Source organism: Macaca nemestrina, chromosome 15 (genome assembly GCF_043159975.1).
Source record: "Macaca nemestrina isolate mMacNem1 chromosome 15, mMacNem.hap1, whole genome shotgun sequence".
In the NCBI taxonomy this organism is placed as follows: Eukaryota; Metazoa; Chordata; class Mammalia; order Primates; family Cercopithecidae; genus Macaca; species Macaca nemestrina.
In genome coordinates this window covers 46,677,779-46,696,821 of record NC_092139.1, presented here as the reverse complement: position 1 = coordinate 46,696,821, position 19,043 = coordinate 46,677,779, and the positions used below count along the sequence as shown (strand labels likewise).

The window sequence follows — 19,043 nt, the reverse complement described above, 5'->3', positions numbered from 1 at the left end:
TGGTAATAGAAACATAAAATAGGTAGATCAAAAGTAGGGAAAGTCTGGATGAACTCCTGGACCCTGCAACTTAAGTATTTTAAACTCTGGGCTACTTAACACTAGGTGGAAAGTCAGGTCACATATTTAGGTTATGTCCTGTCTATGAGAAGAAATGCAGGTGTCAAGATGATCAGAAATGACTTCCATTGCACTACCAGATCTAACTCTTTTGCATTATCAGGAAGAGTACAGAATAAATGGATTGGTATTACATTTCTGTCACATGGTTCTTCTGCCACCCTTAATGCTCCTCTTCCCAAAGATAATCACCTGGATATGAGAAATTAGGAGCAGACATTGATGATGTCCTTCATCTTCTTCAAGTTGATATCAATGGCCTTAAAAGATATACACAGGTCCTGATGTCGATGAAGTTTGTATTCTTTTATTTCTTTTTCTTTTTGAGACTGAGTTTCGCGCTCATTGCCCAGGCTAGAGTGCAATGGTGCGATCTCGGCTCACTGCAACCTCCGTCTCCCAGGTTCTAGTGATTCTACTGCCTCGGCCTCCCTAGTAGCTGGGATTACAGGCATGCGCCACCATGCCAGGCTAATTTTGTATTTTTAGTAGAGATGGGGTTTCTCCATGTTGGTCAGGCTGGTTCTGAACTCCTGACCTCAGGTGATCCGCCCGCCTTGGCCTCCCAAATTGCTGGGATTACAGGCATGAGCCACCTTGCCCAGCGGTATTCTTAATATATTTGGCTGTAATGAGAGTTTTTTCGTCTAAAGGAAGGATCTTGGTATTTGGCTGATGTGAACTGAGATTTGGAAATGTGGCTCACTGCTATTAAATCTAGAGGATTTATTTTCTCCAAATCATTGTGATGTCAAGTACGTGTCTAGATCAGCAAACTTTTGGTGGAGATCTAGAGAATAAATGGTTTGGGCTTTGCAGGCCATATGGTTGTTGTTGCAACTATTCAACTCTGCTGTTGTAAAGTGAAAACAGTCATAGACAATACACAAAATAATGGGTACGGCTGTGATCCAACAAAGCTTTATGGACACTGAAATTTGAACTTCATATAATATTCATGTGTCACAAAGTCTTACTCTTATTTTTATTATTCCAATTATTTAAAACTGTACAAAAACAGGGGGCAGCTGGATTGGTTTAGTGACCTCTGATCTTGATGGTTTCTGGTTTTTGCTATGAGCAGCATGGAGCAGCACAAGTGGCTCTCCAGTGGGACTCAAGAGAACTGATGTCTAGTCTTCTCAACCTACAGACTGTGGAAACATTGATTGGCAAGTCATTAAAAATCTCTGGGGTTTTATGTGTCTCATCTTATGGTATTTATGTGGGAAGATGGAAGGTGGCAGATCTACAAATTCTGAAATTCTATGAGTTTCAACATTGTTTGATCATCCCAGATATCACCTTGCTGGCAAGTATTATACTTATGTAAAATTACTGTCGTATCTTGTTGAATTGTGCTTGGCTTTGTTGAACCTATAGGACTAAATTCTACGCTTGCAGAAATGTGCCTGCTAGTTGAAATTGAGCTGTGCTATAATTTCTATCACGGTCATGAGAAGGACAATTACGTTGTCAGAACTCTACTAGGTCTCAGGAAATTGCCAAAAGGCTTTTGGAAACCAAGATACGCTTTCATTTTTCTCCTCCCAAACAATTCTTCCGAGAGTCCCATTCTCCCGAAACATACTCTTACAAGAAAATTAACAGGCTTGAGAGAAATGCAATAAAATCTCATTAATCAGAATCTATAATAATTTGGTTTGAGAGGAATTGGCACTATTCATGAAGAAAGGTTTTGCTGTGTCCATTATCTAATTGGAGTGGGGATGTTTATTGCTAATTTAATCAAATCCACTGCTTGAAAACGTGTTTATTACATTGATTTACATAAAAATAAGTTAATTAAAATTTCTTTTTAAAAGAAAGTTAAGATCTTTACTTGGTAGCAATTTTTTAGAAACTGCTCATTCTTAAGGCAACTTAAAAGGCCAAAATAATATATTTATTTAAAATATACTTTAGACATTTTGCATATTTGGGGTGGTCCCTTCTTCAAAAGCTCAGGTTAAAAAACTACACTTCTTAGACCTAGCTACAAATCTTTGAGAAAGAAACACAGAAAGAGCCTTGATAATTTAAATAAAATGATAGCAGATAATTTGTTAGGAAGATAAATGGTTGGGAGGAGGGGTTTACAAATTTGCTAATGATTAAGAACAATATGCTGGACATCCTATAGTTCACAACCTATAGTTCAGCAATGTATAGCCAATTATTAACCAATGTTATTTCTGTATATCAGTGACAATTCCCATGAGTCAGCCCACTCCTTGTTCCTCTTTGCCTTTGAAAACCTGTTGGTGGCAAAGGTGGGAGGAAGCACTTCCCAAGGCAACTTGGAAGTGTGTCCTGGGAAGCTGTCCTCAACTTCGGGCCAAATGAACTCTCTATATTAATTTCGCCTCAGTTTCTTTCTTTAGGTCGACAGGAGAAACTAGGATTTGAGTTTCAAGCAACTTAATCCCAGAGCTTTTGTTCTTGACCATGGTGCTAAAGAACTTCATTATAATTTCAAATGACTAAATAATATTATGCTAAACAAATCCACCAAATATATTTAATCAATTTCTGAATGTTAGAAACTACTTGTTTCCCTAAATTTATCATTATTAGTCTCACTGCAATGATTATTCTTGAACATACTTATTTCGAGTTTAAGTACTTACTCATGTTTTTAAAGACAAAATTTCTCAAAATAGAGTTACAAAGTTAAATGGCTCCTTTTGATGCCTTTTCAAATTGCTCTCTAATTTACTTTATCAATGGTATATGAGAGTGCTTTTTTCTTCACTCCTTTGAAACTACTGGGTATTATTATTTTTTAACTTTTGTCAATTAGGGAAAAAGGATACCTCAATGTCTTAATCATTCTTTGATTATTAATAGTCATATATATAATACATATATGGCTAATGAGTCTATGGAAAATATTCTGCCCCATTAATAATCAAAGAATGATTAAGACATGGGGATACCATTATATATATGTAATGGTATCTTATATATATCATAAATGCCTGTTTGTGTACTAGATCTACTTTTTAATGTTAAATTTTCACTGAACTATAATATACACACAGAAAAGGAAACAAATCATAAATATAGAGCTCTATAAATTTTCATAATGTGAACACACACACATGTAACTACATCAGGATGAAGAAAGGATTATGAACAGCCCTAGGAAGTCCCCCTGCGTCCCCTTCTGGTTCTCATCCACCTTCCTCTAAAGGTGAGTGCTATCCTATGCATTCCTGACAGAAGCAATGTTGCCCCAAAAGGGGCAAAAATTGGTTCTTGTGGGAGGGGTAATATCTTATTCTATGCAGGTATACCTACCCACTATATAAACAGATATTCTATCTATCTATTTATCTATCTAGATATATATAGATATAGACATACATATGTATATAACCTGCTCGTAGGTTTTATATATAAACATTTCATAGGGGTGATGTGATAATGACAAAAGGGTTTAGAAATGTCACACTATCCTGGCTGTGCAGTTTTGCCTGGTTTTTTTTTTTTTTTTTTTTTTTTTTTTTTTTTTTTTTTTTTTTTTTTTGAGACAGCAGAGTTTCACTCGGTCGTCAGGCTGGAGGGCAATGGTGCGATCTTGGCTCACTGCAACCTCTGCCTCCTGGGTTCAAGGAACCCAATTTTCCTGCCTCGGACTCCCAAGTAGCTGGGGCTACAGGTGCATGCCACCACATCCAGCTAATTAGAGACGGGGTTTCACCATACTGGCCAGGATGGTCTCCATCTCTTGACCTCATGATCCGCCTGCCTTGGCCTCCCAAAGTGTTGGAATTACATGAGTGAGCCACCGCACCCGGCCAAGTTTTGCCTGTTTTGAACCTTATCAAAAACTTATCCTACTTCTTAAATTGGGATATTCTTTTTTTCGTTGGTTTGTGAGAGTCTTTAAGTGTTAAGAATATTAACATGTTGTCATATATATTGGGAATAACTTTTTCCAGTTGTGTTCTTTGGCTTTTATCTTTGTTAACCTTGTTTTCTACGTACAGAGGTTTAAATGTTTCATTTTGCTGAATCTTTTCCCTTCAGGTTTTTGTGAGTGTTTTCTCGGGTTCCCTGGGGCATTAGGACAAACTAAACTACTGTCAGAATCAGGCTTGAGAAGCCTGAAGGGCAAACAGCTGTGACAGGTGGTTGGGTTAGGAGCAGGCTGCCTCACCTCCAGCAGGGAAGAGTGCCTGCCCATTTTCCATGACCAGGGTGGCCCCTGTGGCACTGAGTCAGCTTGCAGGACCCCTCCCACCCAGAGGGCATTCTGCCAGGGTGAGGTGAAGTCACCTGGAAAAGATGGCAGGCCAACACAGGTTGTAGAACTGAGCAGGGTTTGGTCATAAGTGACAAACTAGAAAAGCATTGCGCACATCAAGAAAACTATAGTCTGACATTCCTAACAGGGTCCTCCCTGGGAACACACAGAGTGCATTTCATATTTGAATTGTCTCAGTAGTTTTATTTTGCTCATTTGATATTTTTCATCAATTCATTTATTCATTCACTCAATTATTTTGAAAGTTTTTGGTGGTGGTGGTGGTGGTTTTTGTATTTTCCATGTCAATCTCAAATGTATTTGCAATTTATCTAGGTGTAATTTACCTAGATGTAATATGTGAGGTGGGAATATAACTTCTTCCCTTATATGACCAACCAGTTATAACACTAATCATGAAATCATTGATCCTTTTCTCACCTGATCCGAAATACTCTTCTTATCACGTACAAATGAGAGTGCAATGTTGTATCTGTTTCTAGGCTTTTAGTTTCTACCCATCCACCTCTACCCTTCTTATTGAGCTTGTGTTCAATTTACATATTCGTTTGGGGAATAATTAATATAATCACAGTACTGAATTTTCCCCTTCAAGTATATGGTATTTCCGTTTTTTAAAAATGTCTTCTGTTAAGTCTTTTATAAAAGTTTTATAGTTTTCTTTCAATAGGTTCCAAACATTTTCAAAATAAGTGTATTCCCTAGGTGTTTGCTAATTTTGGTTATATTTAGTAGTAATATTATTTCCCTAGTATATTCTCTTACTGTTTATAGTTGATTATTAACTTTACTGTATGAATTAAAAATTGTTCTTTGTTGAATCTTTTTATGTCTAATAAATTTTTGATTACTTAAATATGTAAAGTGGAGGAAAATGGACCAAAACTCTGTTTTGAGTGGAGTGGAGAGGCATAGTGAGGGATGGGCTCACTGTCCTACTTGGTCAATTCCCCCTTTCTCTGGTAGCCCCAAGAACAGCCCCTCCACAAGTCTCACTTGCCCCCCACAGGTCAAAGCTTGAAACCCAGAAGGTGAACAATAAACTCATCTACAGATAATGGCTGTTTTACCTCTTCCTTTGTTATATATATACTTCTTATTCTGTCACACAATAGTCTTTCGATAAATATTCATTAACTTAAAGAATGAATAATGAATTAATTATACTGTTTAGTACTTCCAAAGGTTATTAAAAATGATAGTAAAACAGGCATCTTCATCTTTTTCTTGACTTTAAAATAAATACTTCTGGTATTTAACCAAGAATCATAGTACAATCTCTTCAAGGAAGATATTTTTTTTCTATTCAGGAATTTCTTGTTTATATTCTATTTAAAATTTTAGAGAAATGGATAATGAACTTTATAAATGCTTAGCAGCATCTGTGAAGATAATGAGTTTATTTCTTAGCTATTTCAATATTTTAAATGATCTTATTGAAGTATTATTTTGATCCCTGAATAGAATTACTTGATTATGTTATTCTGTGATTTGAATGTACTGTTAGTCTTAATGCCAATTTTCATATATAATACATATATTATTACATTATTACTTACAAAATATATTTATATTTTCTTTTTATATATTTATAAAATATTGTTACTTTGAAAAATATGTAATAGTTTTATAAGTAATAATATTATTTATATTTTATATATAAAATATATAAAGTAATAGTAATTTATACTTTTCAGTTTATTAAATGCATGTTTGTTAGATTTGGAGATCAAGGTTATGCTACCTCAATGGTTGTCAAGTGTGGCTGCTTACCCGAATCGCCTGCGGTGACTTATTAAAAATACAGATGTTGGGCTTGGGGTGGTGGCTCCTCCCTATCATCCTAGTATTTTTGGGGCTGAGGCAGGAGGATCACTAGAAGCCAGGAGTTTGAGGTTACAGTAAGCTGTGATTACACCACTGCAATCCAGCCTGGGTAACAGAATGAAACTCTAACTCTTTAAATAAAAAAAAAAAAAGTACAGACAGCTTGGCTCAATAGAAATTACTCTTTCAAATTCTTAAGTTTCTGTTTTTAACTTTAATAATTCAATACTTTTGCTTTTCCTTTGTTCTTTGCTATGTTGGTTGCCCAGTTTACTAGCTTTCATCTTTCCTGCTTAGTAAGGTAAGACTTACAGTTTCCTCTATCTACACAACTAGCTGCTTCCCATAATCTTATACCTGTTAGTTTGTTATTAATTTTTAGCTTTATTTCACAGGATTCGAGAATGTGACTCATGTAGGTTCTACTTTTTAGAATTTCATGTGATTTTCTTTGTGGCGTAATATATAGTAGATTTTTATGAAAATTCAATGAGGATTTAAAAAGGTGAGGTATAGTGGTAATATGTTTTAAGGTTGAGCATTCAATAGATAACTATTAAATTAACAATTAATCATTAACGATTACATTGTTAATGTCTTCTATATCATTTATTTATTTATTTTTGGCTTCTTACTTTATTACTTTATAAGTAATTAACCTAATTATTACTTTATAAGTAATAATAATACCATTTCTATTTTATATATAAAATGTATAAAGTTATAATAATTTATACTTTTCCCTTTTTAAAATGCATTTTTGTCAGATTTGGAGATCAAGGTTATGCTAGCTCAATGGTTGTCAACTGTGGGAGACACTTTATAGTCTCCTATTGCCATATCATTTTTTTGTTTTTTGTTGCTTCATTTAAGTGGAATGTAAATTGACCCATAAAGTAGCCCAAGCCTCCCTTACTTTTGTATTCCACTATTTTTTAGTTCTACTCTAAAATAAGCAGTAGTATATAATTTCACATCTTGAAAACAGCATTTACACTTCTGTACAGATGTGTCTGGAAATACATCATTTCAAGTTGTATTTTGGGTCTCGGTTTTAACATTTATAGGTACAGGTTTGGCAAACAATCTTCCTCCACGAACCTTCCTTCTGGGCTCTTCCTTTGCTGCTCCTTCTACTAACGCAACCACCCTTTGGAGCCCCTTTGGTGGTTGCAGCAGGGAGTGGGCACTAGGTACCTGGTGGGACCTATCTTTCTATTTTTCACCCTTTGAAATAATTTTAACTTAATATTGTATATTTTAAAATTACAGCACATAGTTGAGTTTAGGTTTTTGGCCAAATCTCAGTCTTTTTCTTTTGATAGACAAATCTCTTCTAGGTACATTTTTTTTTTTTTGTGAAAATAATATCTGTTATTTATGTTTTAAGTGATTGCTTGTTATTTCCTTTTCTGTCTTTCCTTTTTTGTTACATGGATTTTATTTTCCTTTTCCCCCTGGAATATTGAAAACTATTTGTAAAATCTCTGAGGAGTTATTTTTTAGTGATTAAATGTTCATAAACTTGTAGGTTCTCAAGAACCTATTTTGGTTTCTAAAAATTGTTGAACTTTTAGCTTTCCAATTTTCATTGTTAACCCATTTGTACTGTTAAATATTCTGTTAAGACACGTTTTCCAAAAGTTACCTATATTCCTTAGAATAAATGGCTTTCAGAATTGTGCTACTCCTAATTCTTGCATGCCATGTTAAGATTATTATTAATATGCCGGGCGCGGTGGCTCACGCCTGTAATCCCAGCACTTTGGGAGGCCGAGGCGGGCGGATCACAAGGTCAGGAGATCGAGACCACGGTGAAACCCCGTCTCTACTAAAAATACAAAAAATTAGCCGGGCGCGGTTGTGGGCGCCTGTAGTCCCAGCTACTCGGGAGGCTGAGGCAGGAGAATGGCGTAAACCCGGGAGGCGGAGCTTGCAGTGAGCCGAGATCGCGCCACTGCACTCCAGCCTGGGCGACAGAGCAAGACTCCGTCTCAAAAAAAAAAAAAAAAAAAAAAAAAAAAAAAAAAAAAAAGATTATTATTAATGTTGCAGAATACTTTAAATATCCCCTCTTTATTTATTCATTTCCTGACTGACTGCTTATATTCATGTTTCAGTCATTCTATTTGCCTAAAATTAGCGTGGGTGGCTTCTCTTTGAGTCTTTCACTATTTACTTGAAAAATGTTAAAGTCCTTTTCTTAGAACTTGACATGGAGAGCTAAATGAAATGGAGAAATATTAAAAACTGGGCGATTCAGAAGGGTGAGTAGGTGGAGAAAGAACTTGGTCTGAGTGCAGTACCAAATGGGACCTTCATTTCTGCCTAGTTTCTTAGGGTTTGCTAAACCTGCAGAGTCGGGGACCCATGTTCCATATCTGGCTTCCCCTGTAAGTGAACATTGGCTGTATCAAGCAGCTTTCCTTCAGTCTCTACCGCCTGCGTAGGGAGTGTGCTGTCTCTTTGAGTTGGGGGGTTGTTGTCAGGAATGTGTCTTCTGCCTGGTCGTCAACAACCCTGGTATTGGGTGTCACCAGCACCAGAGGAAATATCTCAAATGGTTACTGACCCTGTGCTCCTTATGGCTAGGGGTACTCCTTCAGTCTCTGCCCCATCTCCAAATGGGGCATCACAGGTGACCCAGTTTTTCTAAGCGGAGTAAAACCTCCCATTTTCATCTCCACCCTGTTAACATCTCCAGCCCTTATGCCTCAAAATGAAGATAAGTAAGATTTTTTTTTTTTTTTTTTTTTTTTTTTTTTTTGAAACGGAGTCCCGCTCTGTCGCCCAGGCTGGAGTGCAGTGGCCGGATCTCAGCTCACTGCAAGCTCCGCCTCCCGGGTTCCCGCCATTCTCCTGCCTCAGCCTCCCGAGTAGCTGGGACTACAGGCGCCGGCCACCTCGCCCGGCTAGTTTTTTGTGTTTTTTTGGTAGAGACGGGGTTTCACCGTGTTAGCCAGGATGGTCTCGATCTCCTGACCTCGTGATCCGCCCGTCTCGGCCTCCCAAAGTGCTGGGATTACAGGCTTGAGCCACCGTGCCCTGCCAGTAAGATTTTTTTAAAGAAATCTGTGCGCCCACTATTAACTCTAGAGCTTTAGCCAATTAATGTTGGGATAAAAAGGTACCTACTTTGTTCAATGTGAATTATTTGTTGCACAAGTCTGAATAATTAAATTGTTTATAAAACTCTCTGCTAACTGGTTATCTAAGAGGGACATGTGGTTCATAATTCATTAACATGATAGTAAATCTCTTTTTAGTCACATTTGCCTCCAATTCTTAGACAGACCCAACCGACCTGGTGAACCTTGCATGTGTCACTGGGAGGGAGAAGTGCTGTAGTAGAGAAAGCTGAGCTAGACCGGGAATTAGGTTGGTTATTTACCTTCCTTAAGTACATCACCTAGGTGCCATGATCTCAGATTCTTCCCCCAGAAGATGAGAATAACACCACCTGTGCTGCCTACACAGGTGTTTTTTTTGTTTTGTTTTGTTTTGTTTTTTGTTTTTTTGAATAAATGAACGTTCTCCCTCTCTCTCCCTCTCTCTATCCTCATGCCAAGAATTGAAAAGCACTACGTAAGAGCAAGCAAGCATTATTCTTTCTTCCTGAATTGAAGAGGAGTGGGTTTCCTTCTCACAGATGTTACTCCTTTGAGTAAAAGAAAAACATTTTAGCTAAAAGGAAAATAAAAAGGCAGTCTGCTCCTCTGCTCCACCTGGTCGATTCATTCATTTGTTCAATGCAACTTTACACAAGTCCAACCCTTCTTCTCACAAAGTTTATGTTTTAGGAGCAGAGACAGGCCATATACGAATACAAATACAAGATCATTTTAACCAGTGATGAACATCATTAAGAAAAGTGGAAGAAAGGGTGGAAAAGGACCAGCTAGAGGAGGCACAGTGTTGCTATTTTAGATAATATGGGGAGGAAATATCTATTTTTTTCTATTCTGGAGAATTGAAACATGTAATTAATAAACTGCCTGGCAACAGTCTAATGCTTGAAATTTCCCAAAATGTATCTTTCTGTATTGCATGACACGTTTTTAAGGCACACCGTCCAAATATGATCTAGATTTGAGAGGCAGACACAAGGAATCTGAGACCTAACAGGAAAAAATTTCAAAACAGTGAGTGTACATACCCATTTCATGCCTGGTGCTGGCCACGCCTGTGCCATACACCTCTAAAACATCCTTTATTGTCCTCATAGACTCATCATACTTGGCTGCAAGACCAAGGAAGTTATAGGAGCCCATGTTGATGACATCTTTGATGACTCTTCCAGTAAACCTGCAGGGAAACATGTAAATGAGCACACAATCCTTTCCCCAGGGTTATGCATGATTCAAAAAATCCCTGATGGAAGGTTTGGGTTCCTATGAAGAAAAAGAGAATGAGGTGACCAAGGAGATGACAGCTCAGATCCATGAGGCAGAATAGAACTGGCAAGAGGTGGTTCAGTCTGTCCTAGAGGTTGGTTTCCCTCAGAGGATCCAGACCCCCTCAGCCAGTGCCAGACCCAGAAGAGGGTTCTTCAGTCCCTGGAAGCTGGAAAAGGATGAACAGCCAAGTAGCTTCCAGCTCACAGCAGCCCTCCAACTTGGACCTGCCACAGCTCCAGGACTTGACTGGATGGAGACAGGACAATCTCTGATATTCATTGGTCATCAGGATATACCAGGAGTTGGTAACATCCACTCAGGTACCACACCTCCCTGGATGATCCAAGATGAAGGATACATCTCTGGGAACCAACAAACAGGACCGTTCTATAAAGAATTTATTAAAGAAAAGGAAAAAGTTGAAGAAACTTTCCCCAAGCTGAGTTGGGGCCAACTTTGATCACAGCTCCAGGACCAGTGCAAGCTGACTGCCCTCTTTGGACCGCGTTTGGAATAATGGATACTGCTGGCAGTTCAAGCATCAACTCAGAACTGAAGCTGCAGCCGTGAATAAGCAGTCACATTTAAAAAAAAAACAAAAAACAAAAAAAAAAGCTAATCATTCCCAGATTCTCTACCAACTACCATGAGGCTAAAAGCAAAATCAGCAAACTCCTACCCGCTATTATTCCTTCCACCAAGTTCATTATCATCGTCTTTCTTAGGAAACAGATATACCCATTCATTTGATTTAATAAAGTCTTATTTTTCAAATGTAAAAAAAAAAAAATTATCCTAGTGCTGGAGAGGCCTTAGGTCTGGCCCAAATCATGTATTTTCTTTCTTATTAACTTGCACTGTTGTCACCATAAAGAAAAAAAAAAGAAAACCTTGTCATTTGAAGCAATTTGGATAGAACTGTAGGCCTTTATATTAAATGAAATAAGCAAGGCACAGAAGTCAAATATCACATTTTTTAAATCTATAACATGGGAGCTAAAAAGGCATATCCCATGAAGGGAGAGTAGATTGGTTGTTACCAGAGGCTAGAAAAGGTAGGGAGGAGGGGGAGAAGTTGACTAACAGGTACAAAGATACGGTTTGATAGAAGAAATAAAACTCAGATCAGTAGGGTGACTGTGGTTTATAAAATAATGTATGGTCTATTTTAAAATAGCTATAAGAAAATAATTTAAATGATTCTGTCATAAAAAAACAAATATTTAAGATGATGGATGCCCCAAGTACACTGATTTGATCTTTACAGTTTATATGAATGTATTAAATTATTATATGTACTCCAAAATAATGTACATCTATTATGCATCAAAAAAGTTGTTACCAAAAAATGGTTTTCCCTAAGAGAAAGGTAAACCCATGATGAAGTTGGGCAGAGCGTTGGAGAAAGACATCTTGAGCCATGGATTGTTACTTAGCCCTGATTTTCCTTGGGCACTTATTTCCATGACACTTATGCTCTGGTTTAAATTCCAGCAAGAGCCTTCTAACGGAACAAGAACCATGGTCATCACTGTCTCATTCAGCTAGAAGTAGGAGAGTAGAATTTGTCAATAAATCGGAAAGGGGTCTTCCTGACTGGCTTGGTGTGTTCTGCACCTTCTGACACAGGTCTTAGGTTAATTACAATCCAAAAAGTCACTCTGGCAGCTGCTTAATTACTTTACTGTGCTTTCTTCCCCTGGCATCAGGAGGGCTTGCAAAGGCATAAATGATACAAAACCAACGGCTTCCATGCCTTGTTTTTTTCAGATTTGTCATCTAGTGCCCATGCTAGGATTTCCTTGAAAGGATTTTCTTTTCCCGAAGCCCCCCAAGTGGCGCGCTCACCTAAATGTCCAGTTATAGTCATCCGACACCCTCTCCATCACGTCAAACAGAGCCCCTGGGGCACTGCAGATGGGCCGGTTCCAGTTGTCTCTGATTCGCATGTAAAGGTTTCGTGTATAAAAATTTTCAAAGTCTTGATACAGTGGTACAAAATCCTGTTAGAACAAAGGTAGAAGGTTATTTTTGGTTCTTTGCTTTCTGGATTTCACTTACAACTGAAGAAGAGAAGAAGATCTGGAAGAGCTATGGAAATGATACATCTAACAGATACATTTTGAGCAAAGGTCAGTAGGTGAGGGAAGTAAATCTGTGAGGCCAAAGAATATGCCTTTTAGTGGGGGAATGGAAACATGTGATGAATAGGGGTAACAAAGATGTCAGTGCAATACAAGCACGAGAGCAAGTGGTGACAACAAATCCCAGCCGTTTCTCTAAGGGTAACACAGGTGTCTATGTCCAAAGCAGTTTCGTTGGAAAAAAATGGTTGAGATGATCATGTGTTTTCAACTTTTTTGAACATGAATATATCCACTCACTGTGTTTTTAGAAGTTGGGATGAACTTGAACTGTTGGACCTGCTGGCAAAACTGCTGTTGGGGGGTGGCTGGCTGTTACATGGTCCAGGGCTTGGAAACTGATCAGTGGAGCTCGTGGAGGCAGCAGGCCTCTCTCACAGCTGAGGTAACAACACTGAGTTGCTGTATAAAGTGTAATCCATGACTAAAGAGCTCTGCAATCTAGCTGAGGCTTAAAGCAAGACATGTCTAATGTTATCATTTGACTCTTAATAGTTCCCTCTTCCAGTTTGGAAAAAAAAGTACAGCTCATTGCCGGCCCTCATTTAATTTTACATAAACATGCTCTTCGAGGCTGAAACAAATCTGACTGATTTTCAATGTGAAAATAAAATATAAAAACTGTTCTTGGAGTTAGTTCTAAATGGAACTAACATCAGAATCATCTGCATCAGAATAATCTATTTAGGAAAAATCAGATTCATCAAATGAATTGTTGGCCAATAGCTGTTCAAGAATGATGCTAACATCACACATAGGAGTGCTACGTTTTCTAGGATTTGACATTTTCTGTGAGCTAGAGATAAATTATGTAAGTGGAATTACCATTACTAAAAAAAGAATGCTATAAACAGAATGATGTCTTTTGTTTTCAAAGTTGATATACTGGAGCAATGAGAAAATGATACAAGTGAGATATCAATAGTTCATGGCAAAGTTTTCTTAGGATAAATGCTGCAGACTCAAGATTCTCCTGCAAGCAGCCTTGGAGCAAACAGGAAGAAAGTTAATCCAAGGCAGAAAATGCAATAACTGTGGTCTAAGCCAAGCACTTTGGACATTCGTGGGATTAGAGTAGGAGGGAGAGTCCCACCTTGTTCGAGGAATCAGGGAAGCTTTATGTAGGAGAGTCCCTGGTGATGGACATCAGGGCAGAATGAGATTGTTATGGGCAGGGATGCTTGGGGAGTTCTCAGGAGAGTGGGTTTGTATGCTGGGAACGTGGAGTGCATTTGGGAAGAATTAATAAGAATAAAATATAACACGTATGCTGTCACTCTTTGCTCAGAACTTACAATGGCTCCCACCTCACTCCTGATTTGACGTCCTGACTCATATGGCTTTAGGTTACCTTTCTGACCCCATCCCCTAATGACTCCCTACAGAGTGGGTGAGGCTGCAGTGTCAGCTGGGCACAGACAGTGGGAACTTGAGCACCCGAAGCATTTGCAGGAAGAGCTCATCATTTATCCTGCAGGTAATGAGGAGTCACTGAATAATTGGGAGTGAGCGTTCTCATTCTCCCTCCTATGCTCTTGGAGCACTTGGCGCTCTCCTTTCCGTTATTAAATGGAGCTGATTTCCTGAAGGAACAAGGAAACCATGGGGAGTGCCTTTGTGGATGACCTTCTTATGCTACTGCTTTGCCCACTCATTCTCTGCGCTGGTTCATTGCAGAAGATAATATAGAGAATAGGCAGGTTTTGATGGCAGATGGCTACACCCAAGCCACAGACTGTTCCATCACTTCATCCTTTGGTCTTTGGTGACAATAGCATCATTTATTGGGGGAAAAACTATAGTTTTTTTTTGTAGGAAAGAGTGTTCGTAAGCATATACTGTCTGAATTTGAAGGATGGTTGGGCAATTCTACATTTAGAAGTCTCACCTTGAATGCATTTTCTTTAAGTAGCTGTGATGTAGGTTTTGTTAAAATTTAAAGCTCCAAGTTTCTGATAATCAATTATACTCTTTATATGTCTTTCTCACAGGGAAAGAGACATATTTTTGAGGCTACAAGATTATATAATTCTAGAAAACTCATTCTCAAACTATTTCTTCTTTGATTCAATACATTTTTTCAGACTGTTTACTGCTTTGTGAATTATTCTATATCCCCAAATGTTGTTTCTCTATTTATAATTTTAAAAGCCTTATTTGAAATGATAACCTGTAAACTCTTTCTATCACGAGAAAAGAGAGAAGTAGGTGTGTAAGTACTACTTCCGGACTATGAAGAGAATTATAATTTTAGGTTTTATGAGAAATCTTACCCAAAATAAAGTAGCAGTTGGTTTTGGAGAGAAGGAGACAAGAACCAAAATATTCTGTCTATAAAATTAAAATTAATTTCAGATTTGGAACCACAAGATGCACAGGGCACCAGGGCTAGAGGCGCCACTACAATCACAGAGCAGGGGTCCCCAACCCCTGGGCTGCAGACAAGTACTAGTCTGTGGCCTGTTAACCGCACAGCAGGAGGTGAGCAGCGGGTGAGTGAGAATTACCACCTGAGCTCCGAGCTCTACCTCCTGTCAAATCAGCAGTGGCATGAGACTCTCCTAGGAGTGCAAACCCTATTGTGAACTACGCATGCAAGGGGTCTAGGTTATGTGATCCTTATGGGAATCTAATGCCTAATGATCTGAGGTGGAACAGTTTCATCCTGAAACTATACCCCTTCACCCCACCTGGCTTTTTGTGGAAAACATTGTCTTCCTCAAAACCAGTTCCTGGTGCCAAAAAGATTGGCGACTGCCGTTTTAGAGCTCAAACACCCACTCGACCCATGAGGAGAATCAGGCCCAGAAAGGTGCGTGACTTGAACTCTGGTCGGCCTCGGATCTCACCCACTCCCCTAGACAGAGACTTCAGAGTAATTTCGGTCATACCTAGCTTCCCTCCAAAACACCACTGATGACAAAAACCCTGACCCATGATATGGAAAACTAGGGCCAGTAGGTTGCCAGACTATATATAGTAGCAGTGTCCTTTAGTCATAGGGAACTTGGCGTTGGCTTAAAAAAACAGCCCATGGCTTCCCAGCCCATGCCACGTGTGGATGCATTGTCATGGCCACCTAAGAGAAGGTCAGAAAATACTTCATCCTGTCTAACCTCTCTGCCTCCTGACTCAGGGATTCAGAATTTGTACCTATGTAGAAATGGGCAGCTGTCTCTTCACTGAGATAAATGCTTTGAGAGCAAGACACGGGGATTCTAATATATTCTGTGGGGTCAGAAAAGGCTTCCTTCTAGGGAATAATCTTCATGCTCAATAGAAATTTTATAAATTAAGTACTTGCAACTCCCCTGCAAAAAGGAAGTGCTAGTTTTTTTTTTTTTTTTTTTTTTAAAGTACTCAGAGTTATTTCTTTGTGCATGACATAAACATTAACCCAGATCCGATATACAAGGTCAGTAACGTACATGTTTCTGAGAGGGCCAATTGAGTTCAGAGGCCTACTTAGAATTAAAGATCTGATAGGTGAATGAATTGACTTGCTTTTGGGCGTGGCCCTCTTCTTCTCCCCACCTGCAAGGTTTCCTGTCTGGGTGTATTTCCACTCCACCCCATTCCTTTAAACAGCCAGGAGCTTTCTTCAGGAGCAGCCAACACCTTCCAAAGGTCAATGTCCTCTAGTCTCAGAGAAGCTTCCCACAGCATTTTAACTAAACCAGAAAATGAAGCCTGACTTGATATTTCAAAAACAAAAGCATTGCAATAGGATGTATCTTTATTTATCTGTAGACTTAATTTGTCATTTGCCTTACCATCTTTATTTTGCTTTCTGAACAAATGGCTAGATGTGATAGAAAATACCAGGCCATAAGGACACAATCATTTTGGAGAACGGAGTGTAGTAAGAGGTGAGTTAAATCTAAAAAGACCCACAAAATAGTATTATGTCTTCTGCAATGTCATAATCTTTATTTTTCAACCTTTATATTTGTACTATAATTTATAATTTTCCAAGTGTTATAGATATTTCTATCAAATTTTTATAGATAAGTTGATGGAAAGTCAGAAAACTTGATTGGACAAAATAGAAATTATTAATATTTCCAGTTCCCAAACCATGCTCCTTCCAATAAACCCTGCTACAAGGCTTTATGCTTGTACGAAAGTGAAAAGAGTATATCCATAGCTCATTGTTAAAACTATTATCAAATTTGGAAGCATATCTCTTGTAGGGTGAGAAAGAATCTTTATCAAACACAAAGTTATTCATTTGTATCTATATTGGCACTTCAGTTCTCACTGAACACTGTATTTTATATAATTGTCCTTTTGAGAGCCAGCTGTTTCTAAAGCAGAACTTGGGATAATAACAAAATACGCTTATATTTTCCTTTGTATTGGTAAAGGTAACTGTATTTACAGTAGTTCTTCGAAGTATAAGAACCTAACATAAAGATGGCTAAATTTAATTTTTATTCTTAAAGAATTAGAGATATTGACTAAAGATGGCAGACTCAGTACTTGTATGAATCCTACCACTCTTCTAAAAGTTCCATGTAAATAACAATAAAAAATAGATACTTAAGAAACAAAATAAAGTTATAAATGCCTAGAAAGAGCATCAAGAGTGTCATCAATGCATCAGAAATGCAGAAGAATCACAAAGACAGACATAAGTAAGATTTGATCACTGGGGAAATTAAACCACAGGAAACCATGGGTCCAAATATTTGCGGAGAAGACTGGCATGGATGTAAGCTAATAAAGGCAGCTTCAAGTTGAGAGTGCAGAACTATAACAAGCTGACATTCAAGGTGAGGGTACATCCCTTCATCTTCTTCCTATTGGGCTAATAAATAAGAAGCGAAAATATTCGCCACAGGACAAAGCTCTGTGGTGGGCAACAAGAAGTAGAGGGAAGAGCAATGCCCCATTGTAGAGAAATGGAGAGCCCACATAACAAGAAGACAATCTATTGGCCCTGGAAACTCATCCTGTTCCACTTCTACAGTCACTCAAATAGGTGAACATGAAAAAAATATATATATATGTAGAAGTGACATTTTTATATAAACATAGGAGAACATCGTGCCCATTTAAAGGATAAACAGTTCAAAAAATAATGACCAAAACAAAATGGCAAATTAATAAGCTAGAATATTATATTGATGATTTTTTTCATAAGAGAGTGAAAAGAACAAAGAAAAGAAAATATAAAGGGAAAGTCGAGAGATATATATAGGGCAGATTCAGAAGAACAAACATCTCTCTAATAGACATGGCAAGATTGAAAGAAGGAAATTAAGGAGGAAAGGAAGAGAAGGAGGAGGGAAAGAAAGCAAAGTATAAGAAGGAAGAGAAGGGAGAAATTTCTAGAGATGAGGAAAGATTTGAATTTTAAGATATAAAGAGTTCATTAGGTACTTATTAAAGCAAATAAAGTTTCACACTTCATAAAAGAGAATAAAAATCAGATTGCTTAAAACTTGAACTTAAAATTCTGTACTCTTCCAAGTCAGCAACCAAATAAAAACAAATACACATATTTTTCAGTATATGCAAGGAGTCATAAGGTTAACACCCACAGGCATTTTCTGTAATAATTGAGAGTGTACTACCTAATTTTGAAATATACTACAAAGCTACAGTAATCAAAACAGCATGGTACTGACATAGAAACAGACACTTAAGCCAATGGAACAGAATAGAGATACCAGGAATAAATTCATGCATCTACAGTAATGGATCTTCAACAAAGGCACCAAAAACACACACTGGGGAGAGTCCTTTCAATACACGGTGTTGGAAAAATTGGATATACATATGCAGAATAATGAAATTGGATTCTTTTCTCATACTATATACAAAAATGCACTCAAAATGGATTAAATACTTAAATGTAAGACCTGAAACTGTAACACGATTAGAGAGAAACTTAGGGAAAAATCTTGACATTGATCTGGGCAGTGAAGTTTTTGCTATGATCTCAAAACACAGGCAACAAAAACAAAACAAAACAAAACAAAAAACCAAAAAATGGAATTGCATCAAACTAAAAAGCTTCTGCACAACAAAGGAAATCATAAACAGAGTGAAGAGGCAACCTACAGAATGGGAGAAAATATTTGCAAACCATACGTCTGGTAAGGTGTTATTACCCAGAATGTATAAGGAATCCAAACAATTCAGTAGCAAAACAAACAAACAAACAAACAAAAACTTGATTAAAAAATGGGCAAGAGACCCAAACAGATATTTCTCAAAAAAGACATACAAATGACCAACAGGCATATATAAAAAAATGTCAGCATCACAAATCAT

At 37.8% G+C, this 19,043-nt stretch overlaps 1 protein-coding gene across 8 annotated transcripts in view; it reads right to left on the bottom strand.

Moving 5' to 3' along the window:
• The window catches only part of LOC105481500 (serine palmitoyltransferase long chain base subunit 3), a 176,715-nt gene that overhangs the window by 95,600 nt on the left and 62,072 nt on the right, over positions 1–19,043 (bottom strand). For all 8 annotated transcript variants that reach the window (XR_011613526.1, XM_071079673.1, XM_071079672.1 and 5 more), the window contains 2 exons: positions 12,466–12,620; positions 10,377–10,525 (listed from right to left, as the gene is read on the bottom strand). Coding sequence is in view for 7 of the 8 variants with exons in the window: in XM_071079673.1 (XP_070935774.1) it covers positions 10,377–10,525; positions 12,466–12,620 (304 nt within the window). In the remaining variant the exon portion in view is untranslated. The remainder of the gene's footprint in view (positions 1–10,376; positions 10,526–12,465; positions 12,621–19,043) is intronic.